General features: G+C 42.8%; 1 protein-coding gene across 1 annotated transcript; it reads left to right on the top strand.

Annotated features, from left to right (window-relative positions):
• The first annotated feature begins 11364 nt into the window (after positions 1-11364).
• Positions 11365-12335, top strand: LOC127806473 (nudix hydrolase 1). Its single transcript, XM_052343795.1, has 2 exons — positions 11365-11605; positions 11807-12335. Exons 1-2 carry the CDS (start codon positions 11452-11454, stop codon positions 12121-12123), a joined length of 471 nt encoding a protein of 156 aa, XP_052199755.1. The 5' UTR covers positions 11365-11451; the 3' UTR covers positions 12124-12335.
• The last annotated feature ends 1250 nt before the right edge of the window (positions 12336-13585 follow it).

Raw genomic sequence — 13585 nt, forward strand, 5'->3', positions numbered from 1 at the left:
TTGCTACTGAAGTACATTGGGCCCGTTGAGGCCGACTACATCTTAAGGGAGATCCTCGAGGGAATTTGCGGCAGTCACATAGGAGCTCGATCTCTGTAACACCCGGTGTTACAGGTGTTAAAAGAATGAGAAAGAAAGTGAGAAAATTCCAAAAAAATGCCCTTGAGAAGGTGTTGGATCCTTGAGATCGAGGGTGCCCTATGAGAGGGGTATTTTGGTAATTTGGATAGTGAAATCCAATATAAAGGGTATTTTGGTAAATTAGAAATAATTCCTATGTGGAATTAGGTATGTAAGTGAATAAAATCCCAATTTGGTGTTTATGTGGAGATATATAGGATTAATAAATTCACAAAGTGTATTTTGGGAATTTTGGAATTAATTCCATAGAGAAAATTAATTATGAAAAATGGGGAAAATGAAGAATATGAAATTATTGGAGAAAATAATTATATTTTCCCTAGATTGGTGAATTAATGTGGTAATGCTACTTGGAGAGATGAGATTAAACTTGGAAGGCAAGGTTAGTGTTATGTTGTGACACTTGGCATTTTGTGGTTCAAGTATAAATGGGAGATTTAATTAAATGCAAAAAGAAAGGATAATTGGTCTTTCAAGCATTTAATGAGAGACATTATGGTGTTGGATTAAAGAAAATCCAAATGAAATGGGAAAATAGTCACCATTAATGTTTGAAATTATGGTGAATTAAATAAATGGAATGGAAAATGGGAAAATGGTCACCCATTAATGCTTGGAAAATGGTGGGATTTATTTAAATGGAAAATGAGGGATTTATGTCTTTCAAGTGGTCTCTCATGTGATGGTGGAAATTAGTCCCATTAATTTAAATGGGAAAGAAATGAAAAATTGGAAGGATGGGATTGATTCTTGGAATTGGAAATGATCTAAGGGCCACCATTTAGTCTTGAAAGTTGGCAAGGATTGCCAACACAATAATGATTTAATTTAAAGACTAATTTTGGAAGGCTAAGATTAATTCTTTGAAGGGCACAAGGATTGTGCTTCCTTTTAATGGTGGAGATGAATTCTTGTAAAGGTAAAAGTAATCCAATGGGTGAGATTTAAAGGGAGGAAATGGCATGGATTGTGTTTCTTCCAAGATAGAGATATGTAATCTAAAGAGATGGATGGTTGGGATTTTATCTCATAAAGCAAATGGGAATCAAGGGCTAAGATGAAGTCTTGAAAGTGAGATTTCAAGACAAGAGTAGTATAAAAAGGAATAGAGTGCTTTAGTCTCAAATTTTTGCCATTTGAAGTGTCTTGAAGGAAGAAAGAAGAGAGATAGGAAGAAATCTCTCATGGAAGAAATAAATGAAGAGAAGAAGAAAAAGGAAGAACGTAAGTATTTTCCTTAGGCTTGTTTAAGTTTCTTCCACTTCTTTATTTGGTAGCTTAGCTACTTTAAATTTTTGTTTTAAGGAGCTCTTAAGGAGAAGAGTGGGAATTGAAGCTAAATGATTCTTTAAGCTTCAAAGAAAAGAAGAGGTTCTTGAGAAAGAGCAAAGGCTTAAGGCAATGAAGCAAGGAGATTTTTGATGATTCAAAGAGAAGAATGAGGTAAGGGATGGCCCCATGTGGAGGTGGCCTTGCATTGCATTGTAAGTAGGTTGCAAAAACCTTTATGTATCTCTTTGCATGCTTTATTTGTTCATGAGACCTATGGCCATGGGGGTGGGAAAGAAATGGTAGGTAATGCCTCAAACCATGTTGAGTTGTGAGGATGGAATGACCTAACCATGCATGCATGCATTTGCATTACATAGACTTGTTATGCTTGTATTTACTTTGCATATGCACCCTTATTGAGCTTAATAGCTCATGAGGTTTTTACCCTCACATGTAGGTTGTGAAAGCATGGTAAAGTAAAAGAAATGGTGGAATGGCATGTGGAAGCTTGGAAAGAAGATTCAAGTGTAGGTTATGGCTTATGGAAGCCTATGTTATTGTGTTTGAGTCGTGAGATGTAAATTAACTTGATTATTAATGGTTTGTTAAAACCTAAGATCATGTGTGTGTATTTCATAACTTGAGAGTATTTGATTTTATATTAAGATGAGATGTTGGCTTATGGCATTTGAAGCCTAAGTTGTGATGTAAGTCTCATTGTTAAGGTATGTTGTAATAAATAAAGATTAAGAAGGGTTTTGTTTGAGAAATAAGGCCTTGCAATGAGAAAAGTGGAGGATTTGATGCATTTAGAGGTGTGTGAAATTTCTGGAAAATTGGGAGTTGGGAAGCTCAAAGAAAAAAAAATAAAAAATTGGAAGCAGGCAGCAGCCTGCGCGCGGGCGGGGCCGTATGGGCGGCCGCGCGCGCCCGCGGGCAGCCGCGCACGCGGGCGGCTGCGCGTGGCATGGGCGGCCAGTGCCCAGCGGGCCCTGCCGACCAATTTTTTTAAAAAAATTTGGATTTTTGGGGATTTTGGGCCATTTCTAAATTGAATTTGGGCCCCGGAGGAGTTTTCAAAAATAAAGGGATTTTCGAGCATTTTTGGAGAAAATGCCGAAATTTTGGAAAATTAAAAATTTGAGTTTTTTCTCCAAAAGTGGTAATCAATCAATGGATTGGTTTTAAATGGTGATTTATGGAGCCCAGTAAATTCTTAGATGGGAAAAGAATTAAATATAAATAAGAAACAGCGGTTGGACATTTTCATGAGTTTTCTTTTTAGCCAATGCGGTGTGGTTAAAGCCCACTTTCGTTGGTGAATCCTGGGAATGAGGGAAGGGAAGGACGAGCCTAGTTCCCACCTAGGGCGTTTCATCTTGAAACATAGTCCACCCTTCACCTAAGGCCGGGCAGGTGGATAATTTGGGTAATTGTTCACGATTAACACCCGTAAGTGGGAGCGGGGCGTTACAGTCTCTTTCCCAGAAGGCACTTCGGCAAGGGTATTACTGACCAACAATGATGAGTGACGCTGTGCAGTTGGTCCGGACTTGTGAAAGATGCCAAAGAACTTCCAACCCAGTTCATACCCCAGGAGCTGAACTCACCCACCTAGTTTCGTCTTGTCCATTCGCCAAGTGAAGAGTGGATATCCTCGGGCCCTTTCTGCTGAAGGCTGGATAAAACAAGTACTTGATAGCCGCCATCGACTACTTTACTAAGTGGGTGGAGGCCGAGCCTTTGGTGACTATTATAGACCGGATGGTGAAACAATTCCTTTGGAAATTCATCATCTATTGGTTCGGTATTCCGAGGGTGATAATAACGGACAACAGCACCCAATTCAAGGACCGATCGGTGCAAGAATGGTGTCGCGAATTGGGGATTAAGAAGCATTTTACCTCAGTGGCCCATCCTCAAGCTAATGGGCAGGTGGAGCTAATAAACAGGACCATTCTGCAAAGACTCCGAGCTCAGGTTGAGAAGGCAGACGGCCGATGGGTAGACGAGCTCCCCAATATACTATGGTCCTATCGAACTACGTCCCAAATGGCTATAGAAGAATTCCCTTTCACATTGTGCTATGGCTCGGAGGCTCTTATCCTTGTCGAGATTGGGGTGATGAGCTACCGAGTGGAGCATTTCGATCCGGAGGTTAACAAGCAGGGGCTAAGGTGCAACTTGTATTTGATGGATGAGCTTCGAGACCTGGCACGAATTCGACAAGCCGCGTATAACCAGCGCATTGCTAGGTACTATAATCGACGAGTCCACGCTAGGAGTTTCCTGCCAGGAGATCTTGTATTGCGACGGTTCGACGTGAGCCATTCTCGAGACGCGAATAAACTAACTTCGAACTGGGAAGGATCGTACCGGGTAGTGGAATCCTTAAGTCCAGGGGCATATCAACTAGAAGACATGGAAAGCAAGCCCTTAAAGCATACTTGGAACGTGAAAAACTTAAGGAAGTTTTATCAATAAGCAAGGGAATTCCCTGAACTTCTTTGTACTCTTTTTACGACTAATGGCAAGACTTCGAATTCTCTCCATCTAATAGCAATTTCACAAAGGACAACACTTCGTCAAAGAAAAATCCAAGGGTCACAAGCCCTAGGCCGTCCCCAAAAGTGGACTAATGGCCACAGAAAAAACTCTAGCCTAACACTCTTCTCTGTGAGGGAGTGGGTAAAATCCAAGGGTCACGAGCCCTAGGCCGTCCCCAAAAGTGGATTAATGGCCACGAAAAAAACTCTAGCCCAACACCCTCCTCGGCAAGGGAGTGGCTAAAATCCAAGGGTCACGAGCCCTAGGCTGTCCCCAAAGGTAGACTAATGGCCAAGAAAAAATTATAGCACAGCACCCTCCCTCGCAAATGAGGGGCTATAATCCAAGGGTCAAAAACCCCAGGTCGCCCCCTCATGTTTGTCGACCATGGGAGAACCAAGGGTCGGATTAGCCCTCTTCAACTATGCAATGGATGGGGTTCAACTAGTCTTGGCCCATATGTCCGCAATCAAAAAATGAAGAGTCAAAATGGAATGACATTATATAAAAACACAATGGTCCAATACATGGTGATGAAGGAAGTACAAAAATTCCTAGCTAGGAAAAGAAGAAAAACTCAAGCATCAGGAGGAGCATCGTTATCGTCGGCCATCTTCGAGTCCTCCATCTCGGCCACAATTTATTCAACAGACCGAACATTGGACATGTCCAAGTCTGGATGAGCTCATAACACCTCAGTCGCATGGGCTTGAAATCCTTTTGTCCAAGCTTCTTGCAAGTTCTGCTGGATGAACTCCTCCACCTCAAGAAGTTTGATGGGCTCGACATACTTGCGCTCATACTTACGAATGATGGAGTTCGCCTGGGATAACTTTTGTTAGAACGGGAGGTGCTATGGCACACACCAAGATGGGGGGTGAATTGGATATTTTAAAAATCTTGATAGAACTTGAAAACTTTTTGACCCAATTGAGGTTTTAGTGATTTAAAACATAGAACATATAAAATGACAAATGTAAAGCAAGAAGAATAAATGAGAAAAAGGATTTATAGTGGTTCGGTTTAAACCAAGTCTAATCCACTACCTTAGCTCCCACTAAGGATTTTAAACCAATTCACTAAAACCTCCTACTTACACAAGTAGGCCCTCTAGCTACACAAGCTAGGAAATACAACCTCCTACTTAAACCAAGTAGGCCCTCTAGCTATACAAGCTAGGAAATATAACCTCCTACTTAAACCAAGTAGGCCCTCTAGCTATACAAGTTAGGAAAAACAAGAAATATACAATTGGAGAGAATCTAAGAGATGAATATCTTAGTTACAATGTCTCTCAAAAATGATACAAGGCTTGAAATGAATAATTACAAGTAAAGATCAAAGCCTTGAAGAGAGAAAATTAAAGCACAGTCAATATAAATACAAATGTGTATACGATGTAGGCTCAAATAATTTCTGTTATATGTATTTCCCGCATCACCCCGCATGGGCCAGACTCGGTCTGATAGACCGGCCCAATCACCCAAGGCCTAGAAGGCCCGGACGACCTCGTCAAGGAAGGTCCAGCCTCCACCAAAGATCCGGAACTCGTAAAGCGAGCATATGGCGAGCTCCCGGTAATCCCCCAACGAGCTCGGAGCAATCGACTAACGAGCTCCTGAAATATCCTCCAGATCGCTGGACCATCCAGGTCGCTCGCCTAAAACCTCCAGCTCGCATGAGCGGCAAAGCTGCTGAGAAGTCAGAGGTAGGGTCCGATCACTTTATCTGTAACAGCCCATGCCCCTCGTAATGAGGATCCCACTCCCGGTCTTGCGAAGGCGGTAAGAACTATTTGTCCCCCATTATACAAACACTGTATTTTTATATATTATCTAGATTGTAAAAGCCCCTCAAGATAAATGGAAATAAAAGAGACCATGAGGGGCAAGAAAGGAGAACAAGAAAAATATAATCAGATACCGCCACTCTGGGAGAATGATCAGATGGCGGCCGTGGACTAGGCATCGTTCTGGCCGAACCACGTAAAAGATTCTGGTGTACATGCTTGGAACGTCGGGGGGAGGGGTTTTCTTCCTTCCTGCTCGGTATTTTTGGATTGACTCACCGCGGCCCAAAACGAATCACGGTCGGCCGAAATCAAACGTCGACAATTTCCTTTCCATCCATTAGTCTTCTCTTGATCATCCATGACTTGTATTTATAGGCTTCTCAAAAGATTGAAGAGAAATGTAGCTGTTTGTGACCGTTAGAGTTGAAAAACTAGCCGTTGGAAGCTTTCTGTAAAAGATATAGTCGACAGAAAAAAATGCATAGTTGACTATTTTTACAAATAAAACAAGACATAGTCGACAGACAAAAAGGCATAGTCGACTATCTTCTAACACAAAAGATCCCATAGTCGACAGATACATATGCACAGTGGACTATTGCAAAAATGTGAAGAGAATTTTGAATTTAATGAACAAAAATAGTCGACAGATGAAAAGCCATAGTCGACTATCCTTACTTGATAGTCGACAGATGAAAAAATAGTCGACAGAAGCCTTAAATAGTCGACAGATCAAATCAACATAGTCGACTATTTTCAGGCATAGTCAACGGAATGAACCATATAGTCGACTATCCATTTTGAAAAAATGAAAACTTAACAAATCCTCATTTCGATTCTTTTGAAAGCAAGTTGAGATTATTTTAAAACATATTTATTTTGAATCTAAATACACTCTACCACGCTTCAACATTCCTCCTATATAAATTTTCATAACTTTGCTCAAGGAGATTTAAAGATTGCTTTTCTCATTCATATAGATTGATTAAAAAAATTTTGTCCATATATATTACTTACTCATAAAGATTTAGAGATTGATTTTCATATAGTCATTATCAAAACCATTATTTTATTTTCAAGAGTAAAATATCAACTTTGAGTGCGCTTGAGATAGCTCTACCTCAAGTTCCTGAATACGTAGCTCTAAAGCCTGCCGCTCGGTGGACAACTCATCTAGGTTCTTCCTCTAGCTCTCCAGTAATTCGTCCCTCTCATGCAACTGTGTGTCTAGCTCCAAGGTCTTTTTTGAAGCTTGGGAAAAACGTCCAGAAAAGTCTGAAACGAGCGTGATCACCTATAATGAGCGAGACAAGTAAGGTCAACATAGCTAAGCCTGAAGGATGCTGATAAAGTAGAAGGGATTAATTGGGCCAAATACTTGCACAAGGCGGCTTCTATTGCTTCCGAGGACTGTTCAGCCAGCATTTGACGGTCAGCGGGGGTGGCGAAGTGGTGAATCATGCGCCTCGCTACCTGGCTATGTCAACTAAGGTCGTTTTCCTTCACACCCCAGTCATGAACATGGTCTGCATAATGTGGGGGGGGGGGGGACTCGGGGGCTGGCATGAGGTGTCTCAGAGGTTGGGAAGTCCTCTTCCTCCTAGTGCGGCTAGGCTCCCCTTCTTCAGTCGGAGGGGGATCCAAGGCAGTCTTTCCCTTCGTGGGAGCAGGGGTGCCCTTATCATCTACGGGTCTCCGCTTGTTCTTCCCCCAGATGAAAGTCGTACTCACAATCTCAGCTGCAAATGTACAAGCAAGATATTAGTAGCAAGAAAAATAAGTAGTCAAAAAAGTATGAAAATAAGGGGAAAATGACTACCCAAAGTGACATCGGGGTCGAAGCAAGGGTAAGTGGATAAACCCCCTAGGAACAAGGTACGGTCACATATCAAGGCCCGAGCGCTGATAGGGTTCAACTTCCTCAAGATTTGAATATTACGAAGCTCGCCCTACGTGATCCCACGACTATGGACCTTTGAAGACTGGAAAGCCCACTCAACTGGCACCCCGAAACTGATCCCCCCGTCTTTCAAGCCAACAAAGCAAAATCTACTCCTCCATCGTTTTATCGACGTGGGGTTATCGACTATAAACTGACGTTGGTTGAGGAGTGAGAAGGCGAATCGAGATTCGATTTTACTAATGGAGATTACCTTGAACATCCTAAAGAAGAGTTGGGTAATAGGCTCAGTGTCTCGAGCTCGACAACAGAGAACAAATGTAGCTAGGCACTTCCAGCCATTGGGAGTCAGCTGAGAGGAACATAACCCCACGACAGAGAACACCTCAACTACAGGGGCCATGAGGGGAAACCTAAGGTCGGTGACAAGGGCTTGCTCGTATACGGTGATACAACCATGGGGGCCTAGTGAGCTTTTAGACCTCGGGGTTCACTGTACCAGTACTCATCATGGATGAGGTGGTATTTTTTGAGGGAAAATAGCTCTCTCTCAGTTATGGTGGAGTGGTCCATGGTCAGATCCTCGAGTAAGTTTTCTAGGTTGGGATCACTACTCACATGAGACTCCGAGGAGGAATGAGGTGAAACTCTTTCGGGCCTCCTAAGTTTTTCAGGCCTACGAAGGGGGCCATGGGAAGGACTGGATAACTCGATGTTCAATTCCTCACTACTAGAGCTAGTTCTGGAGGCTTCTGAATCAGAGGAGTAAGAGGAAAAAGACATGCTAAAAAATGAATAGAAATAACCAAGAAGAGATCACTGACCAGGAGAATGAAGATAGAGATCAGGAAAGGAAAACCACAACTGGGCTTGAGCCAAAGAGAGCTCAGCAAGCACGGTTTGGCTTAGGAAATCTCGAACTACGCCTGTAACAAAGAAAAGCCAAAGAAACGGGTCAGTCAAGTTAAAGCGTATTTTAAAGCCTATTTTATTATTATTAACAAAAGATAATGGGGAAGATAGGAGTACCAAGTCTGGGCATGACCTCCCAAAGTAGCTGAAAATGCCCAGCACCACATCTCATTGGACCCCGATTGCACCAGCATGTGAGAAGAGAAAAGTTCTACGTGATCATAGGGGTCTGTGCTTCCGTCATAGAGCTTGATGGATGGGATACAAAACTTTTCTGGTGAAACCTCTGACATGATGCCTTTGCTCAAAGGTTGGTTAGAGCCGAGGTGGGGCAGCTCTTCCTTTCCCTTTTTGAGTTCCTAGACTTACCTCTCCAGGAAACGCAATCACCTCTCCTGCGAAGTCCCTCCTTCTCGTGAGGGGAAAAAAGTAGATCCTACCGCCTCAGAGGGGTGGATTTCTTGGCCTGACTGATGGGATTGACGAGGCTCCTGAGTAGGAGAAGGTGACTGGTGCTCCGCCCGCTGAGAGGGCACATGCAGACAATGTTGTTCATTCTGGTGTAAATAACCAGTCAACAACTCAATTAACTGTTGGACCTGATTCTCCAGCCTGGTAAGTCGGTCCTCTAGCACTAGATTGGCTGGAGGTGGTGGATTCTTCCATTGCGGTGGGGCCTCTAGATTGGCACTAGCCTGGCTACGAGTCACATCCCTTCGGGGAGCCATGTAGTTAGTTATAGCAAGGAGCGGAAGTCGTTTGATACTTGTGGAAAGACCGAGGTCTGAGGTAAGGAGTTGAAGTCCGAAGCGCGAGGCAGAGGAAGAAGAGGCTGGAGAGTTTGGACGTCGACCCCACGGTGGGCGCCAAATGATGATGGTTTTTGAGACCGACCACCACGTGCCACCTCTGCAGCTGGACCTCGGGAATAGAACCTTGAACTTAGTGATGTCGAACCTCGGTGAAGAACCTGCAAGACAACGGAGTGGTAGGGCTAGGGTCCCCCGGGGTGGACTTCGACGCTCAAATCGATAGAATAAATGCAAATCGTAATAAATGTAAGAGCTGTAAGGCTTGGTCATACCTGGTGATCACTCTTGTCTTTTATATGCGGACCCGTTATGGGGTACCCGAGATAAGACCCATGATGTGCGGGCACGACTCCTGAGAATCCCGGTCAAGTTGAAACTAGTCTCGCGGCCCGACCCAGATTTTTCTGGGTTCGTTCTGGATTGTTGACTTGCCACGTGTCAGTCTCTCAAGCGATACACGTGGCAAGTGAGACTATTAGTGCGTAAGGGTATTCTGGTAATTTTAGGTGGTGCCACATCACTTTGATAAACTAAACTAAACACAAAAGTTTAGATAAAAAGACAAAGCCATTAGAAATAAAAAAAATTAAATCTCGATTAAGAGCATAATTTTTAATGAATTAAAAAATAAATAAAAAATTAAGTGAAAGTAAGGTGTAAATTGTAAGAATTGGCAAAAGACCCTTGCGGAAAGTGCTTTTAAAAAATAAAAGTCTAAAGGCATAGCCAGCCCCTTAATCTTTCATCCTTTAACCATTTTTCCCCCTTAACTTAAACAATGACCTATTAATCGCCTTAATCTCTCAATTTTAAACCTATTATGTACCTCAATTATTAATTTTGTAATACCTTAGTGCAACAAGCATTATTGTGTTAGTTGCACATGCCATCTGATGTAGGCCTCACATTGACCAAGCCAATGAAAGTGTGCCACGTGTCTCGATCTACAAGAGAGGAAGAGGGCCGGTGGCGGATAACCGCCTGAAATAAAAGAAAGATAGCGAGAGTGAGAGATACAAACAGAGAGAGAATGAGAGATGCGAGAGCGAGAGAGACCGACAAAGAGAGAGCGAGAACGAGAGAGAGGCAGAGAGAGAGCGAGAGCTAGAGAGAGGCAGATAGAGGAAGAAGACGATCGCGGAAAAGGAAGACGCCATTGCGGCCCCCTGACCCCAATCGACGTCCAATGCCCAGATCTGCCAGCGACCCACCTCCCACGCCACCCCTCGACCCCAATCGAAGACCATTGCCTAGATCTGCTCGCCTATACCTGGTCGCTGCTATCGACAGACCCCCAACCTCGGTTGATGCCTCCGACGCTGCTGGTGACCACCGACAGAGAGAGCGAGAGCGAGAGCGAGAGAGAGGCAGTGAGCGGGATGAGAGAGGCAGGAGGAGAGAGACAGCGAGCATGAGGAGAGAGGCAACGAGCGAGAAGTTGTTGGAGACAAGGAAGTCTGGGAAGGAGAAAGAAGGAAGAAGGAGGTGATGTGCTGCACGCACCTCAATTGCATGTGTAATACACACGTTGACTCAGGTATCTATAAGATTCAAAATTGGAAGTTGATGGGACTAATAGGTCATTGTTTAAGTTAAAGAGGTAAAATAGTTAAATGATGAAAGGTAAGGGGTTGGGTATCCTTTTGGCCAAAAATAAAATCTCAAACTTATAAGGTGAAAACACAGAAAGGCGTTTCAAGAAGCAGTTAGGCATTGAGAAGATAAAAAAGAGTTCTTGATGGGCGCCAACAACTTCTAGAAGGGAGGGAAACCGCCGGTGCATCTGGTTTGCGTCCTCCAGAGTGATCCTGAACAAGAGCCGGAGAAATGTGGTGAGTGGGTGGGTTTGGAGCGAGTGGAAGAGCCTCCCCAAGCCGCTGTTTGAACCGCTGGAAGTCAAGTCAACAGCATTCTTGCTTGATGGCCACGCCCAAATATTAATTTTTTTATAACAATACGACGCCGTTTGAACGGCCGAACACCCCTGTCTCGTCTGCTGCGGCCTCTAAAACCTGACCTAGGGTTTTGCCGAGGCTGCAAAGGGACTGATTCTGAGGGATTTGCAACATCCAACAATGGCCAGTGGTGCGAATGGCTCGCCAGCGCCGGTGCCGAAGGTCGGAGTGGCCGTGTTCCTGTTTAAGGAAGGGAGGAAGGTTCTATTGGGGCGGCGGCTCGGCTCTATCGGTCACAACACCTTCGCTCTCCCGGGCGGCCACCTCGAGTTCGGTCTGTCTCAATCTCTGCTTCCTCTTTGCAATTCGTGTTCCGTTTCTTTCCACTTTCATTTCGATTGTGATTTTCCAAACTTCTGTTGCGAGAATTCTCACCTCACCTAAATCGCCGATCATCGTTAAACACGTGTCTGTCTGCAATTCTATTCAAAGTTACTGAGATCTACGCTGAATCGAATTCCTTCGGCACCGCCAGGTGAGAGCTTCGAGGAATGCGCAGCGAGAGAGGTGAAGGAGGAGACTGGATTGGACATCGAGAAGATGGAGTTCTTGACGGCCACCAACAACTTCTTCTCGGAGGGAGGGAAACCGCCGGTGCATCTCGTTTGCATCTTCCTGCGAGCATCGCTGGCCGATCCCGATCAGGTACCGCGGGTTCTTGAGCCGGAGAAATGCGGTGGCTGGGATTGGTTTGAGTGGAACAGGAACAGCCTCCCGAAGTCCCTGTTTGGACCGCTGGAAACGATGCTGAATGCTGGCTTTGATCCTTTCCCTGCTGCTGGTAAAAAATGATGCGAATTGTTTGTAGAAATCCTGAAGATGTGAGGATTTAGTGAATTGGGATTGATTTTATCTGCTACGTGAGTAGAAGATTTCAAGAAGTTTCGTATCTGCTGTTACTTATCGATCGCAATCCCAATTTTATCTTAGAACAAGTATTGGATTGATCAAAGGCCCAATTTTTGGGACCCATGTTGGATTTGGTTCAGGTTTAATTTTCCTTTTATATTCCACTTCAATTCAGTAATGGTCTCTCTCTCTTTTAATTAAATTTAACATATATTTACTAAATTTTAAATATGTAACAATTTACTCACTAAATTTTGAATTGTTATTATTTTTTTATTGAATTTTACTTAATGACAATTATCCATTACTCGTTATATATTACAAATAAAAAATACTCATGTGATTAACGGAATGTAAAAAAATTTAACAAATATGTATTGAATTTTAAAAATATAATTATTTACTTATTAAACTTTAAATTGTTATTACTCTCTTACTCAATTTTGAAATTGTTACCTACTCAATTTTGAAGTTGTTACCTATCAATCGCAATCCCAATTTTATCTTAGAACAAGCATTGGATTGATCAGGGGCCCAATCTTTGGGAGCCTTGTTGGATTTGGTTGTAGGTCTAATTTTTCTTTTATATTTCATTTCAATTTAGTAATGTTCTCTCATTCTTCTAGTCTCTAAAAGATTGTAATTATTTTACGACTAACCACGTGATACCATCTTAAATTCATAAATTATTTTAAATTTTAAATTTTTGAATTTTTAAATAAATTTTTATCCACCACACATAAATAATATTTTTACTTCAACTTAACATGATTAGGTGAGTTTGGGGAAATATGGTGAGGCAGGAAATCATGCCCAAACAAGATGGTGGGTAATGGTGGGCTCAGCCGGGTAATGGTGGGCTCAGCCACAGCTAGATTTGTGGGGGCATTGCTACCATTCCATAAAGACTTTGAAAGTGGTTCCACCTTCAGAGAGCCAGAGGTGATGCGAGGATAGGTAGAATCCTTTGGTTGCATCTAAAAGCCCACGAACAAGTTGAGCATCATCTTAAGAAAGTTAAACTAGATTTAAGCAACAAAACAAAATAAGAAAAAAAATGATATAGACGTCACACTTCAGAATAAGAGAAGAAGAAGTTGGGAGTGATAAGCCTTGAAAATTGGACGTCACAAGATTGGAACAATCTTGATAAGTCTTGAGTTCTTGGAAAAACCAAGTGAGAAAGTTCTCCTTTCAATAATCACAAAAATTAACCAACCTTTTAAAGTGTTTACAAATCCCTTTAAATAGAAAAACAAATATGAAATAACTACCAACCTGAAATAACTACCTATAATCCCAATAACTACCCACTACCCAAATGCTCATTAACTACCCACTACTTTAATGATCATTAACTACCAGCCACACACACACCCCACTACCTTAATGGCTGGCCCATCTC

Source organism: Diospyros lotus, chromosome 7, assembly GCF_014633365.1.
Source record: "Diospyros lotus cultivar Yz01 chromosome 7, ASM1463336v1, whole genome shotgun sequence".
NCBI lineage: Eukaryota > Viridiplantae > Streptophyta > Magnoliopsida > Ericales > Ebenaceae > Diospyros > Diospyros lotus.

Excerpts from the sequence above, each read along its gene's own strand:
- LOC127806473 (XM_052343795.1), top strand. The coding sequence starts at position 11,452 with ATGGCCAGTGGTGCGAATGGCTCGCCAGCGCCGGTGCCGAAGGTCGGA. Across the intron at positions 11,606-11,806 it reads GGGCGGCCACCTCGAGTTCG|GTGAGAGCTTCGAGGAATGC; the intron begins GTCTGTCTCAAT and ends CGGCACCGCCAG.